The sequence below is a fragment of the Lithobates pipiens genome, unplaced genomic scaffold, assembly GCF_037356315.1.
Source record: "Lithobates pipiens isolate NorthernLeopardFrog02 unplaced genomic scaffold, aLitPip1_a1.2 Scaffold_28, whole genome shotgun sequence".
In the NCBI taxonomy this organism is placed as follows: Eukaryota; Metazoa; Chordata; class Amphibia; order Anura; family Ranidae; genus Lithobates; species Lithobates pipiens.
The window spans coordinates 24,292,036-24,318,768 of record NW_027507789.1 but is presented as its reverse complement, the minus strand read 5'-3'; the positions used below and the strand labels follow the sequence as shown (position 1 = coordinate 24,318,768).

Here is a 26,733-nt window from a genome sequence, read left to right as displayed (position 1 = left end):
AAGGGTAACCTGTGGGGTATTGTCAAGAGGAAGATGAGAGACACCAGACCCAACAATGCAGAAGAGCTGAAGGCCGATATCAAAGCAACCTGGGCTTCCATAACACCTCAGCAGTGCCACAGGCTGACCGGCTTCATGCCACGCCACAATAATGCACTAATTCATGCAAAAGGAGCCCCGACCACATATTGAGTGCATACTATAATGTACATGGACATACTTTTCAGTAAGCCACGATTTCTGTATTAAAAATACTTTTTTTTTGGTCTTATGTAATATTCTAATTTTCAGAATTTTGGATTTTCATTAGCTGTAAGCCCTAATCATTAGAATTAAAAGGAGAAATTATTGAAATATATTACTCTGTTTGTAACGCATCTATATAAATGTAGGAGTTTCACTTTGAGTTGAATTACTGAAATAAATTAACTTTTTGAGGATATTCTAATTTTATTAGATGCACCTGTTTTTACCTTAGTTTGTGGACTGTAACTTTCCTACAGACTAATATACACTGATTTGGGTTATTTTCAACAAAGAAATGCAGGTCCTTGAGGACGCCTTGTGGGAGGGTGAAACGTGTGGGCGAAACGTGTTGACCCAATTTCTGGGTTTGGAGTCCAAACGATGCCACTTCTGGTTGTCGGTGGAACGCACGCTGGATGCGGTGTTTCCTGTTGTTTATCCTTGCAATATCCATGCACGATTTATTCTTCTAGCTTGTATGTACCCATCCTAGTTTGCGCAATAAAGTTCTGCCAATCTGTACTTCACTATTGGCCCTCTTCTTTCATTTTTTGGTATAACCATCCACATATGACCATCATTATTGGGGGAGATCTTCATTTGATCCTGGTGTGAATCGCCATTCCTGGCCAGGATTCTAGCCTGAACGACTCCTAGACTGAAAAACTAGGGGTCCATTCCTTTCGGTGAGTGGGGACACAGGAGGGGTGTGTGGCGCACCTCGAAGTATGGAGCAAAACTGCACTTTATTGATTGGAGCACATTTTCACCATGTATATAGATGTTTTTGTTGATTTTTTTTTTTTCATGCAACAATTTGATTGTTTTGCAACATTGTGAGCGCTGTAATTAAACATATGTTTTAATGGATTTTCTTTCCCCGCAAACCTGGGAATAAAATCCATTACTTTCTTTAGTAAAAGCACCTCACACAGTACATCAAAACACTGGCTAGGCACACATTTAACACTTTGATTGGCCAAGATGTTCAACCCCTTCCCAGCCAGTGTCTTTAGTACAGTGACAGTGCATATTTTTTTGCACTTATTACTGTATCAGTGTCACTGGTCCCCAAAAAGTGTACAAAAGTGTCAGTTAATGTCCGAATGTCCACCGCAATAGGGCAGTCCTGCTATAAGTCGCTGATCACCGAAATTACTAGTAAAAAAAATTCAATAAATAAAAACTATAATTTGTAGACGCTAGAACGTTTGCACAAACCAAACAATATATGCTTATTGGGATTTTTTTTTTACCAAAAATATGTAGCAGAATACACTTTGGCACAAATTTATAAAGAAATTTTTGATTTTGTAACTTTTTTTTATTGGATATGTTTTATAGCAGAAAGTAAAAATAGTGTTTTTTGTTTTCAAAATTGTCATTTAAAATATTTTCTTTGTTTATAGTGCATAAAATAAAAAATGCAGTGATGATCAAATACCACCAAATGAAAGCTCTATTTGGGGGGGGACATCAATTTTATTTGGGTACAATGTTACATGACTGCGCAATCGTCAGTTAAAGTAACGCAGTTCTGTAACGAAAAAAAAATGGCCTGGTCATGAAGGGGGGTAAATCTTTCAGAGGTCAAGTGGTTAAGCTGGCCACAGACATAGAACAGAGTTAAAGTGTTACTAAACCAACAGTAAAATCAGTCTGTATATGCAGTAAAGCATGCTTGTTATACTTACCGTGGAACCTAAGGGGTTAATCCTCTGCATTGTGTAAAAAGGCTGTTTGATCCTGTCTTATCTGATCCTCCCCTTCTTCCACAGTCCCCATCTCATGATAGTACAGCGCCTTGGAGGCACTCTGCACATGCTCAGTTTGGTGTGTATTGCGAGAGAGTTTTTTTGTTTTGTTTTTTGGGAGGGTGCATGTGATCAGCACAGGGCCAATCAGCACTGTCCAGGCAGAAGGTCAGGGGTCCTGCAGCCTGTAGCCTCATAGGTCAAAGGAGAATCAAAACTCCTCCTACAAGCTTTAACCAGACACTGATAGAAGTTACAAGACTGTTATATACTGATGATGAAAAAAGGTATTTAGCAGTTTATATTTACTAAAATAATTGCATTTCCATGTTCTGTGTACTGTGGGAGACCAGATATAGTAAATGCAGGCTCCTGGGTTTAGTAACACTAAGGCTTTGCAACCAACAGACATCTTTATATGGATCCCCAACGAAGTCACATCTATGCGGCTGCGCTTGAAGCGTTTTTCAGGCACGTTGTGCAGTGCATTTTACAGCTGAATGTAAAAAAATAAAAAATAATAGTGAAAAAATGGTGTGGGGTCAACCCCCCTTTTGGTCCTTCTCCAGACCCAGCAGTTGCTTCTTCCCAGCAGCAGCACAAGGTAAGGGAGTGCACTGTAAAGTAAGGGAGGGCCGGGGGGCTTTTGACTTAGATGATGGGAGGATCTTGAAATCTGCTGTAAAAGGGGGTAGGGTACGCTGAGGGGTTTCTGAAGAACTTAAAAATATTTTAAGGGTTTTGAAACATAAAGAGGTTTAGAAAATATACTCTAGTAAAGAGTAATAATGACCTCTGCCTTGCCTAAGAAACATTATTCATTCTTGGCAAGACATCTGTCCATCTATGGCTGGCCAAAGTACACCAATGAGTTTCCAAACTGCAACACGGCCAATTGAACTTTCCCCATGCTACTGGTCAGCTGGGGCCAACTGCTCAGATTTGGAGATCATACAATGGACTGAGCTTGTCACTCATCCTATCATGCAATGATTTTATGGGGCATTCTAATGCCTATGTAGGCAATCTAGCCTCCACGGAGGTTGTCTACAGGGTTCTCTAATGTCTATGAGGCAACCCAATGTCCATGGGTACCTCTAATGTCTATGGAGTGCTCTAATCTCCATGGGTCGCTCTAATGTCCATGGCATGCTCAAACCTCCATGGATGAGTCTAACCTTCATGGGTTGCTCTACACTCCATGGGGTCCTCTAACATTTATCTGGCGCCTTAACCTCCATGGGGTGCTATAAACATCTATGGGGTACTCTAACCTTCATAGGTCACTCTATGGAGCACTCTAGCAACTATGGGGCTTTCTAGCATCCATGGGGTGCTCTGTCTATGGGCCATTCTAACCTCAGTAGGTGACTCTGAGGTCCATGGTGTGCTCTACACTCCATGGCATGCTTTATATATGGGGTGATCGAACGTCAATGGAGCACTCTAATGCCAATGGTGCATTTTAGCGTCCATAGGGTGCTTTGTCTATGGATCGCTCCAACCTCAGTAGGTTAGTCTAAGGTCTGTGGAGTGCTCTAAACTCCATGGGACAATCTAATGTCTGTAGACTGCTCTAAAGTTTAATGGGGTGCTCCAACATCTATGAGGCCTTCTAACCAACAAGAGGTGCACTAACCTTCATGGGTCGCTCTAAGATCTATGAGGCCCTCTAGAGTCCATGTGTTGTTCTAAGAGCTATAAGGCACTCTAAACTCTGTGGGGAATGCTAACATCTATGGGGCCTTCTAACTTCCATGGGTCACCCAAACATCTATGGAGCCTTCAAACTTCCAAGGGTCATGGTAACATCTATGGAACCCTTGAACCAACATGGGGTGCTCTAACCCCCATGGGTCACTCAAAGATCTATGAGGCACTCTAACCTGCATTGGGCGCACTAACATCTTTGGAGCCTTCTAACTTCCAAGGGTCACTCTAACATCTATGGGGCCTTCTAACCTCTATGGGTCGTGCTAACATCTATCAGACCCTCTAACCAACATAGGGTGCTCTATTCTCCATGGGTTGTTCAAACCTATGGGGCCCTCTAGACTCCATGGGTCCCTCTAAGATCTATGGGGCCTTCTTACCTCCATGGGTTGTTTTAACCATCGTGGGGTACTGTAACCCCCCTGGGTCACTCTAAGATCTATGGGGCACTCAAACCTCCATGGTGTGCTCTACAATCTATGGGCCTTCTAACCTCCATGGGTCCTACTAACATTTATGGGGCCCTCTAACCTCCATGGGTTGTTCAAATCTATAGGGCACTCTAACCTCCTTAGGTTGCTCTAAAGATCTATGGAGCCTTCTAATCACTGAGTGCTCTAACCTCCATGGGTTGTTATAACCGCTATGGGTCATTCAAAGACTTATGAGTAGGGATGAGCTTCGTGTTAGAGTCGAACGTAAGTTCGACTCGAACATTGGCTGTTCGGCGAAATCCGAACTCTTGGTCCGTTCGCGTCAAAATTCGTATGGCGCGCGCGGACCACAATGCACTGCGATGGCGCAGTGCATTGCTGGCTCATGATTGGCCAAGCATGCACTGTGACCCCGCATGCTTGGCCAATCGCAGCGCCAGCAGCGAGGAGAGCCATGATTGGCCCCAGGCATCCTGCCTGTGGCCAATCATAGCTCAGGCTGTGTAGTGCACGCCCCACACTATATAAGGCCGCCTTTGAGGCGGCCTCGTGTAGTGTGTTGGAATCTGAAGCAGTGGGTGTTCTGTGTACCTTCAACACAGTTACACACCAATCGTTTTTGGCTGATTTCCTATCTTGCTCTTGTGTAGTGGTTATTGTCTGTGCCCTGACCGCAGTATACACCACTATATTCACCTCACCTATATAGCTAGCTAGTGATCTATCTTTAACCACTTAACAACCGCCCATTGCCGATTAACGGCTTCAGGGCGGTTGTTTAACTCTGAGAGGCCGTTAATTAACGGCCTCCCAGAATTCTGCTCTCGCGCGCCCCCTGGGGTGCGCACTCGAGAGCATCCGTGACCGCCGGGTCCTGTGGATCACGGTAAACGGCCGCTCGTCGCGGCCGTTTACCACGTCATCGCTCCGTCAAATGACGGAGTGATCACTTGTAAACAAACCGGCGTCATGTTATGACGCCGGTTCCTCCCTCCCCTCTCTGTACCGATCAGTACAGCGGAGGGGAAAGAGATCGGTGTCAGCAGCGATGTGGGCTGCATCTGCAGTGCCCACATCGCTGCTCACCGAATTTAACCCCTCAATTCCCTGCCAATACTCTGCAATACCAGTGCATACTCTGCAGTACCCTGCCATTACTCTGCAGTACCCCCCATTAATCTGCAGTACCCTGCCTTTACTCTGCAGTACCCCCCAATACTCTGCAGTACCCCGCCATTACTCTGCAGTACCCCGCCATTACTCTGCAGTACCCCGCCTTTACTCTGCAGTACCCTGCCATTACTCTGTAGTACTCCCCAATACTCTGCAGTACCCTGCTATTACTCTGTAGTACCCCGCCAATACTCTGCAATACCAGTGCATACTCTGCAGTACCCTGCCATTACTCTGCAGTACCCCCCATTACTCTGCAGTACCCTGCCTTTACTCTGCAGTACCCTGCCATTACTCTGTAGTACTCCCCAATACTCTGCAGTACCCTGCTATTACTCTGTAGTACCCCGCCAATACTCTGCAATACCCTGCCATAAATTGCCATACCCAGCCATACTCGGTGATACCCTGAAATACCCAGCCATAGACGCCCCCCACCCCCTCACCGCCCTCCGGTGCTTCTACCAACTCGCCAGTACGATCAAAGCCAGAATCTTTTTTTTATTTTTTATTTCAGGCTTCCCAGCCTAGAGGTGAGATGTGGGGTCATATTGACCCCCAGATTTCACTGTAAAGAGGACCTGTCACCCCATATTCCTATTACAAGGGATGTTTACATTCCTTGTAATAGGAATAAAAGTGATCAAAAATATATTTTTGGGGAAAAAAATGTCAAACTAAAATAAATAAAGTAAAATGAACAATAAAAAAAAAAAAAATAAAGCGCCCATGTCCCCATGTGCTCGCATGCAGAAGCGAACGCATGCGTAAGCCCCGTCCACATATGAAAACGGTGTTCAAACCACACATGTGAGGTATTGCCGAGAACGTTAGAGCGAGAGCAATAATTCTAGTCCTAGACCTCCTCTGCAACTCAAAACATGTAACCAGTAAAAAAAAATTTATGAAGAAAAAAATTACTAATCTGCTAAATTTTATAACAGAAACAAAGAAAAATTCATTTTTTCGCAGAATTTCCGGTCTTTTTTCTTTTATAGCACAAAAAATAAAAAACTGAGAGGTGATTAAATACCACCAAAAGAAAGCTCTATTTGTGTGAAAAAAAGGACAAACATTTCATATAGGTCCAGTGTTGCATGACTGAGTAATTGTCATTCAAAATGTGAGAGCACCAAAAGCTGAAAATTGGTCTGGTTATTAAGGGTGTTTAAGTGCCCAGTGGTCAAGTGGTTAATAATAGAGCTTGCAGTCAGTAGTGTTAGGAGATAGTGCGTGCTGTCTGCGTGCTCTGTACCCAGTACATACCGCTATAATATAGGGCAGGCCCCTACTTTCAAACATCCAACTTACAAACATCTCCTACTTGCAAACGGAAGGAGACAGCAGCAAGTGAGATGAAAAAAGACGGATGGCAAAACAAATTATACAGGGGTGATAACCCTTCCCTATGTTTTCCAAAAAGCTTAAAAATAGTTTTTTTGACTGGAGCTACACTTTAAAAATGTACCAGTTGAAAATTACAAACAGATTCAACTTAACACAACAAACCTACACAGTCCCTGTCTTGTTTGCACCGCCTGTATACTGCTGTTCTGAGTATATAGGGCCTGGGGGCCACACGCATTTCCTTTTTTTAATATGGGTACGGGGTTCCCCTTAATATGCGTACAAGACCCAAATAGGCTGGTAATGGGCAGGGAGGGCTACCCATGCCATTTTTCTCAATGATTTTCAACCATATTGCAGGAACCAGATATAACATTAAAACCGCAAGCAGTTTTAAATGGTGTTATTTCCGTTTAATGTCATTTTGTGCAGGGACTGTTCTAAACACGGGAAACACGTGGCACTTCACAGGCATACTACAGACACCCCGCAGGCACCATATTTAAAGGAATATTTCACTTTTTTTTTTTCACTTTAATCGTCATTAAAATCAGTGCTCCCGCCAAAACGGCCATTATTAAAAACATTTTAGGCATTGACCCATGTCCCCTGAGGCAGGAGTCAGGTCCCCAAACCCTTTTTAGGACAGTATCTTGCATATTAGCCGTTAAAATTAGCACTTTCCATTTCGAACGTTCGAGTCCCATAGACTTCAATGGGGTTCTAACGTTCGTAACAAACGCGGGGGCCGTTCGCAAGTTCTGGTGCGAACCGAACCGGGGGGTGTTCGGCTCATCCCTACTTATGAGGCACTCTACTCTAAGATCTATGGGGCCTTCTAACTTTTATGGATCACTCAAACATCTTTGGGACCTTCTAATCAACATGGGATGTTCTAAGCTCCATGGGTCGTTCAAATCTATGTAGCCCTCTAACCCCTATGGGTCGCTCCAAGATCTATGAGGGACTCTAACCTCCATGGAATGTGCTAACCTCCATGGGGCACTCTAACCTCCATGAAGAACGCTCTAAGATCTATGGGGCCCTCTAACCTCCAAGGGACACTCTAAAATCTACGGGGGCACTCTAAGCTCCACGGGCGCTTTAAGATCTATGGGGCACTCTAACCTCCACGGGGCGCTCCATTGCCGCGTACACACAATCGGAATTCTCGTCGGAAAAAGCTGATGCTTTTCTTGCCTACACACGGTCACACCAAATTCCGATCGTTTATAACGCGGTGACGTACAACACGTACGACGCGACTAGAAAAAGGAAGTTCAATAGCCAGTAGCCAATAGCTTCTGTCTCGTAGTTGAATCTGAGCATGCAGGATATTTGGCGTGTCGGAATTGCATACACACGATCGGAATTACCGATAGAAAGTTTTTCAGTCGGGAAAATTGAGAACATGCTATTTGGCTGGCGGGAATTCCGACAGCTAAATTCCAATGGAGCATACACACGGTCGCATTTTCTGATGAAAAGCTCTCATCTGTCTTTTTCTGGCCGGAATTCCGATCGTGTGTACGCGGCATAAGATCTATGGGACCCTCTAACCTCCGCAGATCTTTGGGGCGCTCGCTCTAATCTCTTGGGGGGACCAATGTGCAGCCTTCAGTCTGCCTTTGGACCAGCCAATCCTAGCAGCTGTTCTCACTTTCTGCACAACACATTTCTGATTCTGCAAATATCCACCCCCCCCCCCAGTGTGTAAAAAGACATAAAGTTGGGAGTTGGTGTGCAGTCCTCAGCAATGCCCCATGCCTGTTATTGCACACAGTATATAATAGATCAGCATGTTGCCTACTTACCTGCCCTGGTGCATGCCCCGAAACCACACCCTCTGCACCCCCGCACTCAGCGCCCTCCGAGCCAGCAGCATCATCCTCCCCGATCGCGCCATCAGAGCCCCCCGCACAGCCACCGCAATAAGTCCGGACAACGGAAATTCCCGAAAGCAGCCTAGGCACCTTTAATTAAGCCACGCCCTCCTGGCCCTAGTCCCCGCCCCGCAGGCGGCACCCACTGGAACACAGCATTATTCCACCCAGCGTCCCGCGGCTGACTTGCTTTGCCTATCCCCGCCCACACACCATATATGGTTGGGTGGAGATGGTCAGCGAGGGAGCGTCTGAAAAGTTCTGTCGGCACTTTTGGGCGCAGCTGCTCGGTGCCAACATGGGATTCATTAAAGAAAGTTCCTCTGAGGATGCCAATTACATCATGTACAACCAGGATTACCAAACAGGGATGAAGGTAAACACGGGGTGACCTGATATCACCCGTGCAACACCAACCAGTTCACGAGAACATGAGTGCTGGGGGCATTTAGGGGTTAAAATAAAAATTGACAACGCCTCACCCATTGTTGCATGCCCTCTGAAAAGCGATCAATAGCTGGTCGCTCTTTAGAGGGTGATACAAGTGTAAACGCACCCTAAAGCAAGGTTCACATTATAGGCGTGCGCACAGGGTGTGCTGGGTGTCGGGCCATTTTTTCCACTGGGCAGTTGCCCGGGGGCCCTACTTGCCTGGAGAGCCCCATCCAGGGCCAAACCTCATCGCTGCGTCAGAGGCTGTGGCCACCCCCCCAGCATTCATAGCGCGCCACGGCCGCCCCAGCGGCTAATGAAAAAGCTCCGCCCACCTCTGCCATGTTCTTCACACAGCATGGAGAATAAGCGGAGTGGAAAGATGGCCCTGATTGATAGCTGGCGCAGCCTTGCTGCTGTGAGTGACACACTGTACTCCACCAGGCCGGCGGCCCCAAGTATGTCTAAGCCCTTGTACACACGGTCGGAGATTCCGACGGAATGTGTCCTATCGGACCGTTTTGTCAGATATTCCGACTGTGTGTGGTCTCCATCGGACTGTTTCCGTCGGAGTATCCGACGGACCAAGCTTTCCAACTTGTTGGTCAAATTTTACGACAAAATGCTCCGAACGGACATGCTCCGATCATGTGTAGAGAATTCCGATCGGACAAAGTGCCACGCATGCTCAGATCAAATTCCTAGACCAAAGCTATTGGCTACTAGCCTGAACGTAGTCCCGTCCTAACAAAATAACGTCATCACGTTCTGAACGATCGGATTTTCCGACAACTTTGTCCGACCGTGTGTATGCAACAGTTTCAGACAAAATCTGACGGATTTGGTTGTCGGAATGTCCGACCGTGTGTACAAGGGCTTACACTGTCTACAAGTAAGTTCACTATTCAAGTTGTGCATCAAACACAACCACTGTCTGTGCCCCTCAAAAGCTGCCACTGTGCCCATCAAAGCTGCCACTATGTCCATCAAAGCAGGGCCTTCTTACCGAGCGGGCACACCTGGGCACAGCGCCTGTCATAGACAGAATGTGGGTCCAATGCTGGGATGTGTTCTGTCTATCACAGGTTCGGGGGTTAGAAGGAGGCGGGGCTGTGTGTGATGATGAGCAGAGCAGAAGCAATTTCAATGTAAGCCGTAACAGCACGATGAGGCTGCAATGTTGAGCACAGTGAGGCTACAATTTTGGGCACGGTGAGGCTGCAATGTTGGCACAGTGAGGCTACAATTTTGGGCACGGTGAGGCTGCAATGTTGGCACAGTGAGGCTGCAATGTTGGCACAGTGAGGCTGCAATGTTGGGCACAGTGAGGAATTATACTTTAATTCTTGAGAGTAGGGGCGAAAATTGGGACAGGCTTGTAGGGGCTCCAGTGCATTACTTTGCCCAGGGGCCCATGGTGCTGTTAAGATGGCCCTGCTGGGTGTGCCTGGGCACCCTCTAATCACCCCGTGTGCCTTAGCATTAACCAGGGGCGGCACCAGGTGGGTGGTTGGGGTGCCAGTGGCCGTTGTAACTTCCCCCAATATATTAAAGACTAGGCTCCACTTTAGGAACATGTGTACATGCATAGCTCCCAACTGTCCTTGGTTTGGAGCAATGTCCCTCATTCCTCATTTGTCCCTCATTTTGGTCTGATCTGATCTATAGAGAATATAATATATATATATATATATATATATATATATATATATATATTATAAATTTTACTTTTTATCTATCAAAAAGTGTTTTCCAGCGCTAAGCCTTTCATCTGATTTCTAAATCTCTGCATTGGTAAATTCCAAAAGCCAATATATAGGAATAGTAGTGGTAAGAAAAGCACTTGTGGGTTTAACCAATCTTGTAAAAAAAAAAAAAAAAAAAACAATTCTCCTTTAAGGGGGCGTGACAAGGGGTGTGTCCAATCCTGCATACTTTTGCTGATGGTTGTCCCTCGTTGCCTTCTCAAAAAGTTGTGAGGTATGTACGCCCCTCATCAACTGCCTCCCTCCACCAGAGCCTCCTCCCTGTGACAGCAGGTGGCGTTCATATGTATTTGAGCTTTGGGGTGCACTGCCGCCTGCACGCACCTAGGGTTCAAATATGGGCATGCACATCTGCAGGTGAACATTTAACCACTTGTGGACCACCCACCATACATTTACTGCAGCCGGGCGGCCACTCCGCGCCAGTTTACATACCTGCAGGAGCGTCTTTAACACGGGGCAAAAAAGGCAGCTGCCCCGGGTCCAGTCATGGTTTTTGGGGCCCAAAGCAGCTCCCTCTTGAGCCCGCAAGTAGTTAAGTGAATTTGGGAGGGCCCAAGAAAATGTTTGCCCAGGGTCCAATCAATATTAAATATGGCCCTGCGTACCTAGTATGCAATTTGACATTTCCGGGTCTGGGGACTTGTCTGCAGGCGCCCGCTGATTGCAAAGGACACATGTAGAATGACAATCTGTCTATGTAAACAAGGCAGATTGCCGTTCTGTCAGAAGGGAAGGCATTGACCTTGTGTTCCTGCTAAGCAGGGACACACATCTTTGCCTTCCCCTTGTCAACGTACCTCCCCCACAGTGAGTAGGTACAACCTAGGCCAGTGATGGCGAACCTTGGCACCACAGATGTTTTAGAACTACATTTCCCATGATACTCAACTACACTGAAGAGTGCATGAGCATCACGGGAAATGTAGTTCCAAAACATCTGGGGTGCCAAGGTTCGCCATCACTGCTCTAGGCACACAGTTAACCCTTTGATCGCCCCTGATGTTAACCCCTTCCCTGCCAGGGTAATTCCCACAGAGACAGTGCATATTTTTTTTAGCACCGATCACTGTTTTAGTGTCCAGCTTGTCCGCCACAATATTGCAGTCCTGCTATCAGCTGTTTGCGCAAAAAATTATAGCATCTACAATGGGATATTTTTATTTATTTATTTTACTAGTAATGGCGGCAAACAACTCAATATGCACTTATTGGAATTTTTTTTAACCAAAAATATGTAGCAGAATACATATTGGAATAAATGGATGAAGAACTGTGATTTTTTTTGTTTTGTTTTTTTTAACATTCTTTTATTGGAAAAAACATTTTTTTTTCTCAAAATTGTCGTTTTTTTGTTTTATAGCACAAAAAACAAAAACCACAGGAAAGCTCTATTTTGTAGGAAAAAAAGGGACACATATTTTATTTGGGGACAGCATCGCACAACCGCGCAATTGTCAGTTAAAGTAACGCAGTGCCGTATCACAAAAAATGGCCTGGTCAGGAAGGGGGGGTTAAATCCTTCCAGGGGTGAAGTGGGTAATTTGAATGGGCAGTTGTACCCATGAGAAGTAGGAAAAGAAGTGGCCAGTGTGCATGTTGGGGGGGGGGGGGGGGGCGGGGGTGGGTAGGAAACTGGAATTGGGTTGACCATACATTATTATTTTATTGCATTAGGTAGGGTGTGCACCAAGGGGGAGGGGCAAACTAAACAAAAAACCCCCCTCCCTCCCATTCGCTCAGTCAAACCCCCCCCCGTCACTCGCTCATCCGCCTACCAGCCCAGCACTTATCCCATTTAGGTCAAGGGTAGCATTGGCCTCTTTCCTGCGACTCCTCCTCCTCCTTGGTGACCAATACAGTTACTTCTCCTCTCAGCCAATAGGGAGAACCATGTATGGCTTAAAGTGGTTGTATAGGTTGTACATATACCCAGTGAAGCGACCTACCTCACGAATTAAACAAATCCTCCTGTTTATCTGCGGTCTTCTCTTCTCTACATTCATTCAAATTTATATTTATTTATAACGATTTATAGATAGATTTATAACGCTTGTCTGGGAGTTCAGAGAAAAGTGGGCGGAGTCTTGAAACTGCACTCTGGAGAGCTCAGTGAGGAGAGCTCCGAAAACTGATTGGAGGGAAGGTCTGAGGCTGTCAATCAGCTGGACATCCCTCCCCTGTCACCTCTTTTCTCTTGGTGTCAGGAAAACATGTCAGAAATGACTCATGCTGACAGTAGAGGAATGAGGCAGCACACAGAAATGACACTCAGTGCTCTGGATTGAGACAAGTACACACTATAGAGGGATATGCTCTGTTCATATTTCATGTCTGAGGTTTACAACCACTTTAACCACCTCAATACCGGGCACTTACACCCCCTTCCTGCCCAGGCCAATGACAATTGCTTGGTCATGCTACACTGTAACCATGTGAAATTTTTATCATTTTCTTCACACAAATAGAGCTTTCTTTTGGTGGTATTTAACCGCTTTACCACCGGCCCATAGCCGAATGACGGCTACAGGGCGGTTGTTTAGCTCTGGGAGGACGTCATATGACGTCCTCCCAGAATTCCGCTCTTGCGCGCCCCCTGGGGCGCGCACTCGAGAGCATCCGTGACCGGTGGGTCCACAGGACCCGGCGCATCACGGATCACGGTAAACGGCCGCTCATTGCGGCCGTTTACCACGTGATCGCTCCGTCAAATGACGGAGTGATCACTTGCAAACAAACTTGTTCCTCCCTCCCCCTCTCTGTCCCGATCGGTACAGCGGAGGGGGAAGATATCGGTGTCAGCAGTGATGTGGGCTGCATCTGCAGTGCTCACATCGCTGCTCACTGAAAATTAACCCCTTAATTCCCTGCCAATACTCTGCAATACCCTGCCAATACTCTGCAATACCCTGCCATTACTCTGGAACACTCTGCAACACTCTGCAATACCCTGCAACACTCTGCAATACCCTGCAACACCCGCCAATACCCTGCAACACTCTGCAATGCTCTGCAACACCCCTGCAATGCTCTGCAACACCCGCCAATACCCTGCAATGCTCTGCAACACCCGCCAATACCCTGCAACACTCTGCAATGCTCTGCAACACCTGCCAATACCCTGCAATGCTCTGCAACGCAATACTCTGCAACGCCATACTCTGAGATACCCAGCCATAGTCGGTGATACCCTGCAATACCCAGCCATAGACACCCCCCCCCCCTTCCGCCGCCCTCCGGTGCTTCTACCGACTCGCCAATACGATCAAAGCCAGAATCTTTTTTTTTTTTTTTTCTTTCAGGCTTCCCAGCTTAGAGGTGAGATGCGGGGTCTTATTGACCCCATATCTCACTGTAAAGAGGACCTGTCATGTCATATTCCTATTACAAGGGATGTTTACATTCCTTGTAATAGTAATAAAAGTGATCAAAAAAAAAATTTTTGGATAAAAAAATGTCAAACTAAAATAAAGTAAAATGAACAATAAAAAAATTTTTTTTTTTTAAAGCGCCCCTGTCCCCATGTGCTCACATACAGAAGCGAACGCATACGTAAGTCCCGCCCACATATGAAAACAGTGTTCAAACCACACATGTGAGGTATCGCTGCGAACGTTAGAGCGAGAGAAATAATTCTAGCCCTAGACCTCCTCTGTAACTCAAAACATATAACCAGTAAAACAAAATTAAATCGTCGCCTTTGGGGATTTTTAAGTAGCGACGTTTGGCGCCATTCAACGAGCGTGTGCAATTTTGAAGACTGACATGTTAGGTATCTATTTACTCAGCGTAACTTCATCTTTCACATTATGCAAAAATTGGGCTAACTTTACTGTGTTTTTTTTTTTTTTTTTTTTTTTTTTTTAAGCACAAAACTGTTTTTTTTCCAAAAAAAAGCATTCGAAAAGTTCCTGCGCTAATACCGTGCGAGATAAAAAGTTGCAACGACCTCGATTGTATTCTCCAGGGTGTTTGCTAAAAAAACATATATAATGTTTTGGGATTCTATGTAATTTTCTAGCAAATAAATGATGATTTTTACATGTAGGAGAGAAATGTCAGAATTGTCCTGGGTGCTCCAGAACGCCTGATGGCGCTCCCTGCATGTTGGGCCTCTGTATGTGGCCACACTGTGTAAAAGTCTCACACATGTGGTATCGCCGTACTCGGGAGTAATAGCAGAATGTGTTTTGGGATGTAATTTGTGGTATGCATATGCTGTGTGAGAAATAAACTGATAATATGACAATTTTGTGAAAAAAAATAAAAAGTAAAAAAAAATCTTGATATTGCAAAGAATTGTGGGAAAAAATGACAACTTCAAAAAACTCATCATGCCTCTTACTAAATACCTTGGAATGTCTCCTTTCCAAAAAGGGGTAATTTGGGGGGTATTTGTACTTTTCTGGCATGTTAGGATCTCAAGAATTGAAATAGACCGTCAGTACTTCAGGTGTGATCAATTTTCAGATATTGGCACCATAGCTTGTGGACTCTATAACTTTCACAAAGACCAAATAATATCCACCAATTTGTACTTATTTTTACCAAAGATATGTAGTAGTATAAATTTTGGCCAAAATTTTATGAAGAAAAAATTACTAATCTGCTAAATTTTATAACAGAAACAAAGAAAAATCAATTTTTTTACAGAATTTTCTGTATTTTTTCTTTTATAGCACAAAAAATAAAAAAACGAGCGGTGATTAAATACCACCAAAAGAAAGCTCCATTTGTGTGAAAAAAAAGGACAAAAATTTCATATAGGTCCAGTTTTGCATGACTGAGTAATTGTCATTCAAAATGTGAGAGCACCGAAAGCTGAAAATTGGTCTGGTTATTAAGGGTGTTTAAGTGTCCAGTGGTCAAGTGGTTAATCGCAGCTGGGGTTTTTATTTTTTGCTAAGAAAAAAAAAGGTTTTTCTTAGTTTCTGTCCGTAAATTTTGTAAAAAAGTAATTTTTCTCCTTCACTGATGGGCACTGATGAGGTAGCACTGATATGGCACTGATGAGGCGGCACTTATGGGCACTATTTAGGTGACACTGATGAGGAGGCGCTAATATGCCGCACTTATGTACACTGATAGATGTCACTGATATGTGGCACTAATAGGTGGCACTGATGGGTGGCAATGGTGGGCATTGATAGGCGGCACTGGTGAGCATAGATGGGCTGCATTGATGGGCAGCAGTGATAGCCAGCATCAGTGGGGGGAATAGTGCCTCATCATAGGTATTAGTAGAAGGAATAGTGCCCCATCATTGGTATCAATGGGGGGTATAGTGCCCCATCATTGGTATCAGTGGGGGTATAGTGCCCCATCACTGGTATCAGTGGGAGGAATAGTGCCCCATCACTGGTATCAGTGGGAGGAATAGTGCCCCATCATTGGTGTCACCGGGAGGAATAGTGCCCCATCATTGGTGTCAGTGGGTGGAATAGAGCCCCCATCATTGGTTTCAGTTGGAGGAATAGTGCCCTATTGTTGGTGCCTGTGGCAAGAATTATGCCCCCATTGTTAGTGTCAGTAAAAGGAATGATGCCCCCATGGGCCAGATAAAGGTGAACATATCAGACCCCAGGACTGCTAGAGACCACTCCTCTAAATCGCCACCCCTAGCACACACCCCCATATTTCCTCCTGTAGAACAATTATTGCCCCCTGCAACCCCCCAAATTCCCCCTCCCAACACAAACCCGCTCCACCCCAATCTCCTTGAGGAGCCCCCCCCCCCCCCCCCACGATGCTGCATTGCCCAGGGCCACCACCCCTTGTGCCCAACACTTGGCCAGCTTATGTCAGCACATGTGTTGCAAACCGGAAAGTCGACTAATTTCCCACACTCCCTAAACTAGTACTACCAGATCTGTGGGCGTGGCCTCACAACTTTTCTTTCTATACTTTTATTTAATTAGGAAGTGAGATTGTAACATTGAAACTGATGACAGTGACATTCAGTGACCTGTCATACTAACCATTGTACATACCAACCTGAGGTTTATAGGTTCAATAAAAAAACGATCAACCAAACCACACAAAAATCAGTATGTTATGATTATGATCGACAAAGAGAAAATTGCGAGAAAATTGCGAGAAAATTACTTAGAATGCCCAAACAATATATATATATATATATATATATATATATGAATGAGAGAGAGAGATTTTTCCTTTAGCAGAGACCCTAGAGAATAAAATGGCGATTGTATTTGTGCAGCGGTTTTCAACGTTTTCGAAGTACGTCGGCACAATGGCAGCGGTTGGCAAATGGGCATGCCTGTACGTCCCCTTCAATTGCCGGGGCTAGTGGGAGCACGCTGAGTACGTCATGGCCGCGGGACGCGTGGACTCGATGTCACAGAGCTGCAGAATGGGGAGATGCCTATGTAAATAAGGCATTTCCCTGTTCTGCCTGGTGACATGACAGAGATCACTGCTCCCTGTCATCGATTTTATCGATTTATTTATTTATTTATTTTTAAGGTAAAATAAAAAAAAAAGAAATATATAATTATTCGCGCCCACATATGAAAACAGTGTTCAAACCACACATGTGAGGTATCAGTGTGATCGTTAGAGCGAGAGCAATAATTCCAGCTATAGACTTCCTCTTTAGCTCAAAACTGGTAACCTGTACAAACTTTTAAACGTCGCCAATGGAGATTTTTAAGTGCCAAAGTTTGTCGCCGTTCCATGAGCGGGAGCAATTTTGAAGAGTGACATGACAATTTACTCAGCATAGCATTATCTTTCATAATATAGAAAAAAATTGGGCTAACTTTACTGTTGTCTTATTTTTTAACTCCAAAAAATGTATTTTTTTCCCAAAAAATTGCACTTGCAAGACCGCTGCGCAAATACGAGTGATATACAGTATTGCAATGACCTTCATTTTATTCTCTAGGGTGTCTGAAAATATTTTATAATAAATATAATATATATGATGTTTGCGGGTTCTAAGTAATTTTTCAGCAAAAAAAAAAATTTACTTTTAACTTGTAAACAAGTGTCAAAAAGAGGCTCGGCCCTTAAGTGGCTAAAATCGTACCATATCAAAACCGCATGTCAGTGCGACTTAATGCACAGATGTCTATAAAAGTCGCACCTGACACTGACAAAAGCAGTGCAGGAACTACTTTTTCAAATCGGTGCGGCACCGCAAAGTTGGCATCGCACCGATTCAAACAGTTCAATTGCCTACAGTGTGCGACTTTTCATGCGATTTGGACCTGACAAGTCGCACTGGTGTATACAGGGGCTTACAGATACAACCGACCCGTTTAGGGCCGGCCATAACGCGTATGAAATCGAGTTTGATGTCCCTGCTCTAGAGGAGGGGAGGGGGGCAGGAAGTAAAGAATTTTATTGCTATGCGGCAAGGGCTGTTTTGGGGTATTTTTGCTACTAACTGACGCGTTTATAAAGCACTCTGTTTATTCTACTTAGACTGGTGCTGTAATATAAGACGGCACTCGGTTTGATATCGCTCTATAAATAGTCACATAAGCTTGTTACCGTACACTGATTTGGATTAGTGATGTAGAGCTCGTCCCGTGGTTCCTTCGTGGAATCCGGTGCGTAGATATTTGTCACCTGACAATCTATTCAGTCTTTTTGGTTTAACTGGGTTATCTTGGCTGGTGTACGGTGTTTGATAAGACATGAATTACTATCTGCAGGGTGTCTGTACAACCCCCGGGCCCGGCCTTATTATTACTAATAAGATAAGCAAATATTGTCTAAATACATTCATCATACAGCCTGTAGTTAGGGTTGCCCCCTGTCCAGGATTCACCCGGACAGTCGGGGGTTTTGACTCATGTGTCTGGGTTTCAGGCTGCTTATACACTGATGCGATTTTGCTGTTTGTTTAGCATGTTAAAAAGGAGAAATGCAACTCCCTTAAATCCTATTGGACTCTTCACCCCGCGGCGCTGCAGGTGTGGTGCGTTTTTTGAAGAGCCCTGCTTGCCGCATCTTTCAAAACCCTTCCTAAAAATGCAGGTCCTTGTTGAAATGAACAGAAAATGCAGCAAAACTGCATAGAAATTGCACTTGCTTTGCATTTTTGGTGTTTTTTTTTTATTTTATTTTTTTTAGTCACATGGCCAAGATTCACAGGTGCATGCTGGGTAATGGGCTCCCAAAAAATGCACGAGAAACGTGATAAGAAAGCTTTGTACATTGGTGGGACATAAACTCAGAAAGGAATGTTGAAGCCATGAGGCACAGTGATGGGGAATAGACATTTCCTGCAGACATATTCCAGAAGATTGGAGTGTCATCCATAGAATGTGAACTTCTTCAGTGGTCAGTCAGAAAATAGAAGAGCTGGTTCACCCAAAACTGATCATTCTGTTTGTGGTAGGTACTGGAGGTTAATTAAACAAATCCTCCTACATATGTTGTGTAGGATAGGTTCAACATTTATGATTTATAAACCTTGTCTGAGATTTCAGAAAGCAGAGAGCTGAAATGCACTCTGCAGAGCTCAGAAGCGGATTGGAGGGAAGGGACCCCCCCCCTTTCACACAGCACACAGGAACAGAGCTGAGACTGTCAAACACAGGTTGTGTGCTTGAAGCGGGAGTCCACCGGGACCCCGCGTTTGTTTGTTTTTTTTAAAAGTCAGCAGCTACAAATACTGCAGCTGCTGACTTTTAAAATAGTGACACTTACCTGTCCAGCGCGCCCGCGATGTCGGCACCCGAAGCCGATCTCTAGATCGTCTTGTCGGGTGCTGCCACCGCCATCTTGGGTATGGGAATCAGGAAATGGAGCCTTTCGGCTTCATTTCCCGGTTCCCTACTGCGCATGCGCGAGCCGCGCGGCGCAATCCGGACGGTCCCCGCTGCCTCTGGGAACTGTGTGTTTCCCAGCAGGCAGCGGGGCACTTGCGCAAAGGGGCGGGCAGTTGCGGAAAGGGGCGTAATCTACACCCCTTTCCGCAGACAGCTATCCCGGAAGTGGGTGCAGTTACCTGGATTATCCAGGTAACTGCACCCCCCCTCCCCCCTGAAAGGTGCCAATTGTGGCGCCGGAGGGGGGGGGATTCCGATGAGCGGAGGTCCATTTTAGGGTGGACCTCCGCTTTAAGCTCCTTCCCTGTCACCATTTTTTCTCTTGTGTCAGGAAAACTTGTCAGAAGCGATTCCTGAGCAGAGGAAGGAGGCAGCAGACAGAAATGCTCTGGATTGAGACAACTACACACTATAGAGAGAAATGCGTTGTTCATATGACATGTCTGAGATTTACAACCATTTTAACCGTTTCGATACAGGGTACTTCTACCCCCTTCCTGCCCAGGCCAATTTTCAGCACAGTCATGCAACACTACGCCCATATGAAATTTTGATGGGCAATGATGCGCACTGATAGGCGGCACTTATGGGCAATGATAGCTGGCAAGGATGGGCAGTATTGATGGGCGGCACTGATAGGCGGCACTGATGGGCACTGATAGGCAGCACTTATGGGCAATGATAGATGGCACTGATAGGCGGAACTTATGGGCAATGAAAGGCGGCACTGATGGGGACTGACAGGTGGCACTAATAGGCGGCACTTGTGGGCGAAAATAGGTTGCAACTACAGGCATCACTGATGGGCATTTGGCACTGATATTTGGCTCTTATGGGCACTGATAGGTGGCTCTTATGGGCAATGAAAGGAGACACTGATGGGTATTGATGGGTGGCAATTATGGGCACTGATAGGTGGCACTTGGGGGCGATGATTAATGGCACTGATAGCCGCCACAGATGGGCACTGATAGGTGGAACTTATGGGCTATGAAAGGTGGCACTGATGGGCACTGATAGGCAGCACTTATGGGCAATTATAGGTTGCAAGAATAGGCAGCACTGATGGGCATTGGGCACTGATGGGCACTGTTAGGCTGCACTTATGGGCAATGAAGGGTGGCACTGATAGGCGGCAATGATGGGCACTGATAGGTGGCACTTATGGGCAATGGTAGGTGACACTGGGGGTGGCACTTATGGGCACTGATAGGCGGCACTTATGGGCAATGATATGTGGCAAGGATAGGCAGCATTGATGGGTGGCACTGATGGGCACTGATAGACGGCGCTTATGGGCAATGATAGGTGGCATTGATGGGTGCCACTGAGTAGCAGGCACTGAAAGGCAGCACTTATTAAATTACTGATGGGTGCAGACTGGTGTCACTGATGGGCACTGTTGGGGCTGCAGTGACTGCACTGATAATCAGGACACTGATAAGGCTCTCACACTTACAGGTTTTGTTCCTCCCCCCAACCCCAGACTTTGATTGGAGAGTGAAAGGAGAAACAGTAGACTGATAAGTTCATTTCTATGTCGCTCTGCTCTCTCCTCCTATCAGCAGTGCAAATGATTGGCTCCTGCTTTACCTCCCCCCAGTCTGAGCTCTGCTGTACATGGAGGGACAGAGACTAACAGCGAGTCAAACTCTGGGTTCTTACTTTGCTAGAATTGAAAAAAACACACACTAAAATTCATGTATTTAAATATTTTTTTTATGAAATGAATTTAGTATGAGAGCCTTGAATCATGCAAATAATATGACCCTATGAGTTCTCCTCTATAAACAATTGGTAATATCGGGGTCCTTGGGGGATACACCATGGAACATGACACAACGTGGTTACTACCCAAGGGATAAGGCAGTGCAGTTGGAGTATCCCATTTTTTTACATCGGCCTGGATTATTATGTTCTGTCTTTTGTATCCTTAATGTTAATCTATCAGATGCCCATGGTGGTAAACAATGTAGCAAGGTCCCGGGCCTCCAGGGGCCTAATGGTGACCTCAAGGGAGAACTGACATCCTTCCTTGTAGAGTGGGTTACCAGGCATGGTGGGTGTAATGCGAGATGAAATGGTGGGCGCCAGTCACTTTTTGAATGTGAATAAGAAAATTATTGTTTCTTAACAAGAACTGTGGGAGAGAGGATTAGGGCCTGGACACCCTTAAAGTGGTTGTAAACCCTTACAGACCACTTTGACCTACAGGTAAGCCTAGATTAAGGCTTACCTGTAGGTCCATGAAATATCTCCTAAACCTATACGGCATACGCCATAGACAGCGGCACGCAGGCGCACTGAGCATACCTCTGCTAACAGCCATATGCCGTTAGTGGCGGCTCCCGTGCGCATGCATGGGAATGACGTCACCGCGGCTCCGGCCAATCACAGCGCTGGAGCCACGATACCCGGAAAGAAGATGGACTCTCCGTGGAAGAGGGGACAGCGGTGGCATCGGTGGCTCCTGTATCAGGTAAGTGACACATAATGGGCTACTATACGATGCATAGTAGCCCATTATGCTTTACTTTTGCAGGGAAACAAAGAGGAAGGAACGCCCATCAGGGTTTACTTCCTCTTTAAGTAGATGCAATGATAATTGGCAGACTCCAAGACACTATAGGTGGACAACTATACAGGGAAAGGCCTCCAGCAGAATGCCACGTCTGTATAGGTAGGGCCACTGTCTTCTATGGCAACTGAGCTTGTAACAGTCACTAACGGTAGTTGTACATAACTTTTGGTAACACAGAATAGTTCTTCTCTTGTCTCACAGTATCCCACTGTAGATCTTCACTCACTGAGCTCCCAGTATATCGCTAGACTTCCAGATCCCAGTCATCACCGGATCTCCTAAACTCTTCCACAGATATCCCGCTGTATACTCCTCAAGCGTCACACCCGCTAACCCGCTGGGTCTCTGGCTTGACCATGGTTGGGTAACATGCATAGGGCAAGGGTTGGTAACGTACATACTACAGGGGTTTGGGATGGGTAATGCACAGAGAGCAGGGATCTGGAGTGGGTAACATGCTTGGGATGGGAATGTACAAAGTACAGGGTTCTGGGGTGGGTAAGATCCATAACGCAAGGGTCTAGGTTGGGTAACATGCATAGTGAAGAGTTCTGGGGTGGGTACTGGTAAAATCCATAAATCATGGATCTAGGTTGGATAACGTACAGTGCCTTTCAAAAGTATTCACCCCCCATTGCCATTTTTCATGTTTTGTTGCCTCACAACTTGGAATTAACATGGATTGTTTGAGGATCTGCATCATTTAATTTACAGAACATGCCCACAACTTTGAAGATTTTTTTTTTTATTATTATTGTGACGCAAACAACAAATAGGACAGAATAAAAGAAAAAAAATCAATGTGCATAACTTTTCACCCCCCTAAAGTCAATACTTTGTAGAGCCACCTTTTGCGGCTATCACAGCTCCAAGTCACTTTGGATAAGTCTCTATGAGCTTGCCACATCTTACCACTGGGATTGTTTTCCTCCTTGCAAAACTGCTCCAGCTCCTTCAAGTTGGATGGTTTGCCCTTGTGAACAGCAATCTTTACACAGATTTTCTATTGGATTGAGGTCTGGGCTTTGACCAGGCCATTCCAACACATTTACATGTTTCCCTTTAAACCACTAGCAGTGTGTTTGGGGTCATTGTCCTGCTGGAAGGTGAACCTCCATCCTAGCCTCAAATCACACACCGAGTGGTGCAGGTTTTGCTCAAGAATATCCCTGTATTTAGCACCATCCATCTTTCCCTCAACTCTGACCAGTTTCCCAGTCCTGACTGCTGAAATGGGATGGTGTTCATTACGTGATGTGTTGGGTTTGCTCCATTTTTTTTTTTTTGCTGAAAGTAAAAGTCTTTCTTCTGGCCACTCTGCCATAAAGCCCAACTCTATGGAGCGTACGGCTTATTGTCATCCTGTGTACAGATACTCCAGTCTCTGCTGTGGAACTCTGCAGCCCCTCCAGGGTTACCTTAGGTCTCTGTGCTGCCTCTCTGATTAATGCCCTCCTTGCCCGGTCTGTGAGTTTTGGTGTGCGGCCGTCTCTTGGCAGGTTTGCTGTTGTGCCATGTTCTTTCCATTTGGTTATGATAGATTTGATGGCGCTCCTAGGCATCATCAAAGATTTGGATATTTTTTTTATAACCTAACCCTGACTTGTACTTCTCAACAACATTGTCCCTTACTTGTTTGGAGAGCTCCTTGGTCTTCATGGCAGTGTTTGGTTAGTGGTGCCTCTTGTTTAGGTGTTGGGGCTCTGGGGCCTTTCAAAAAGTTGTGTATATGTAATGACAGATCATGTGACACTTAGATTGCACACAGGTGGGAATCATTTCACTAATTATGTGACTTCTAAAGGTAGATGGTTGCACCCAAGCTTTTTATGGGCTTTATAAGGGGGTGAATACATACGCAAATGCCAATTATTAGTTTTTATTTCTGAAAAATAATTTTATGTACAGTATATATTTTCCCAATTTTACTTCACCAACTTAGACTATTGTGTTCTGATCCATCACATATATAATTCAGATTAAAAAAACATTGAACTAAAGGCTCTAATGTAACAAAATAGGTAAAAAGCCAAGGTGGGGGGGGGGGGGGGGGTGAACCTAGTGCAGGGGTCTGGAGTGAGAATGTACATAGTGCAGGGGTCTGGAGTGAGAACGTACATAGTGGTCTGGGGTGAGAAGGGACATAGTACAAGGGTCTGGGGTAAGAATGTACATAGTGGTCTGGGGTGAGAACGTACATAGTTTAGGAGTCATAATTATAAATGGTAATGGTAAAGCATGCAGGGCTTATATAGTCTTTTTATATGTCTGGTGTAATATCACGGCACTTTCCTGAGTCCGGGATGCCGCATGTGCCATGTACAACCTACCATACAAGTGAATGGCTGTATGTGGCCGAACTCTTGTAAACGCTTACTGCTTCTTAGTGGAGGTGGTCAACCATGCATACCCCTACAATGTTTTTTCCGAACGCATAAATATGCCAGGGTAAACAGGCGGGTGGTACATGGCATGTGTGGCATGTGAGGCTCCCAAATGTAGGAAAGTGGAAAATACACCCGATATATAAGATGCCTATTTAAGTCCCATGTGTGAGAATCCTTCAAGCTCCTTCCTCTAAGCCAGGGTCTCCAAACTGTGGCCCTTTGCTAGCCATTATCTGGCCCTTGGGGCACAAGTCCTCCCACTGATATGAGGCACTGTTCCTCCCACTGACACAAACAATGGGGCACTATATCTTCCACCAATACCAACAATGGGATACTATTCCTTCTACTAATAGGGGCAATACTCCTTCTCCTATTGACCATCAACCCTAAGGCCATATTTATTGTCACTGATGCCGGGCCCAGGACATTTTCTGCCCCCTGCTGGCCACAATCCAGCCCTTCTAAAATCTGAAGGACAATAAAGTGGCCCTTTGTTTGAAAAGTTTGGAGATCCTTGCTCTAAGCCATCTGATGATGATAGGTGAAATATGTTTGCTCAGTATATCTGCTCCTGGCAGTCAGGATTATCCATTAAACAGATACAGAGAGCGTGATCCTTTCACCTACAAATCCTCACCTGACTGCTCCCGCCACCCTCCCCATCACCCCACAGGCCACCATGGGGAGGGCTCTGGTGTCTATGAAATATTTATCCATTCAGGAAATCATTGCTCTACATAGACAAACATTCACCACGGCTTAACCTGGAGAATGACTTGTAACTGCGACAAACATCACAATCAGACAATGAACACCCCATGCACTTCTAGTCCAAATGTCGGGAGGGATTGCAAAGAAGTATTCAGCAAGTCTCAGTGCAGAAATTAAAGTGATACTAATGGTTTGTTAACAATAGTGTCGCCCTCTGAAGAGTAATCTGCTGTGGATTGCTTTTCAAAGAGCATTTGACAGGTGGTGAGGAGGAGCTATGTCATTTCCTGTTTTAAACCCTAAAGCCTGCACCACTTATGCTGCAACCGCATGCCTTACGTACAGTCGCTGGGCGGTTGCAGCGTGATCCCATTCAGTTGAATGGGTCACGTTCGGTGGGTGATACTGCCTGCTAAACAGCGTGAATAATTTTTGCTGCACTGCAATGGCTGTAGCATGTGTACACCCGAGTGCAGTTGCCTTTAGAGCTTAGCGGGAGCTGTTTGGGTTCGGTAAAAAAGTAGCTCAACCACGTGTTTTACTGCCCCCCAACCAAAAGTGCAAACTAAGCCTAAATGATATCCACGTTGCCCGAGCATTTGACTTAAGCTGTAGACATTTGATTCAAATCTGATTTAGTTATTCTTATCTTTCCGTGTTGTTTGCTCAAGTCTGACCTTTTTCTTGTTTGTTTTATCTAAGCCATTATGTATATATTAATAATCACAAATGGGAAATGGCGCTGCTAACAAATTGTGGAAAATCGCATAAGTGTCACCTACTCATGACGAATTGTAAATTGATATGGGACAGTATGAGATCTATATGGGACAGTGAAAATTATGTGGAGGTAAGTCCCTATATAGTGTGATAAATCATATACAAAAGCCAATCAATTCAAATTTAAAACCTTATTTACACCTAAGAAGTTTAAGTACCGTAAGATTGATGGCTAATAGTATGTCCTAATTGCTATATACAAATATGTATATAGCAGAGTGATCCACTAATAGCAAATGCATTCAAAACGAAAATATATAAATAGGAAAAAATAAATAATGAGAGTGAAAATTCAAAAAAAATTCAGAAAAACTGTGTGACAAAATACTTATATGTAAACACAGCAAATAAAAAAACACAAATGTGTGTAAAAATAAACGTGATAAAAACTCAGTCCATAAATGAAATAGTGTATATGAGAGAAAGGAAGAAAGTCTCTTCATATTAAAAATCCGTATTCCCAATAAAGTGACTTGTGCTGGTTTTCAAGTGATGCGACTTCATCTCGACTTCTGTGCAACAAACAAGGTGACTCCTCATGCTCCCCCTTAGGTATACGCACTCACTAGAAGCCCTCACCCCTGCAGGGGTAAAGAACACGTTGTTTTTACGCCAGCCCTGATGAAGAGTTCTTAAAGCTTGTTGGGATTTTTAAAGAGGTTTTTAGTCCAGTCCCTGATGAAGAGTTCTTGAAACACCTTGAGATTTTTCCAGTTGTT

The 26,733-nt window shown here is 45.0% G+C and overlaps 1 protein-coding gene across 2 annotated transcripts in view; it reads right to left on the bottom strand.

Moving 5' to 3' along the window:
• The window catches only part of ACSF2 (acyl-CoA synthetase family member 2), a 146,104-nt gene that overhangs the window by 102,018 nt on the left and 17,353 nt on the right, over window positions 1-26,733 (bottom strand). The window contains exon 1 of one of the 2 annotated variants that reach the window (XM_077458911.1): window positions 8,482-8,655. The exons of the other annotated variant lie outside the window; for it this stretch is intronic. Coding sequence (XP_077315037.1) covers window positions 8,482-8,573 — 92 coding nt within the window. The 5' untranslated portion in view covers window positions 8,574-8,655. Of the gene's footprint in view, window positions 1-8,481; window positions 8,656-26,733 lie in introns of those variants that run through there. 2 annotated transcript variants of the gene reach the window in all.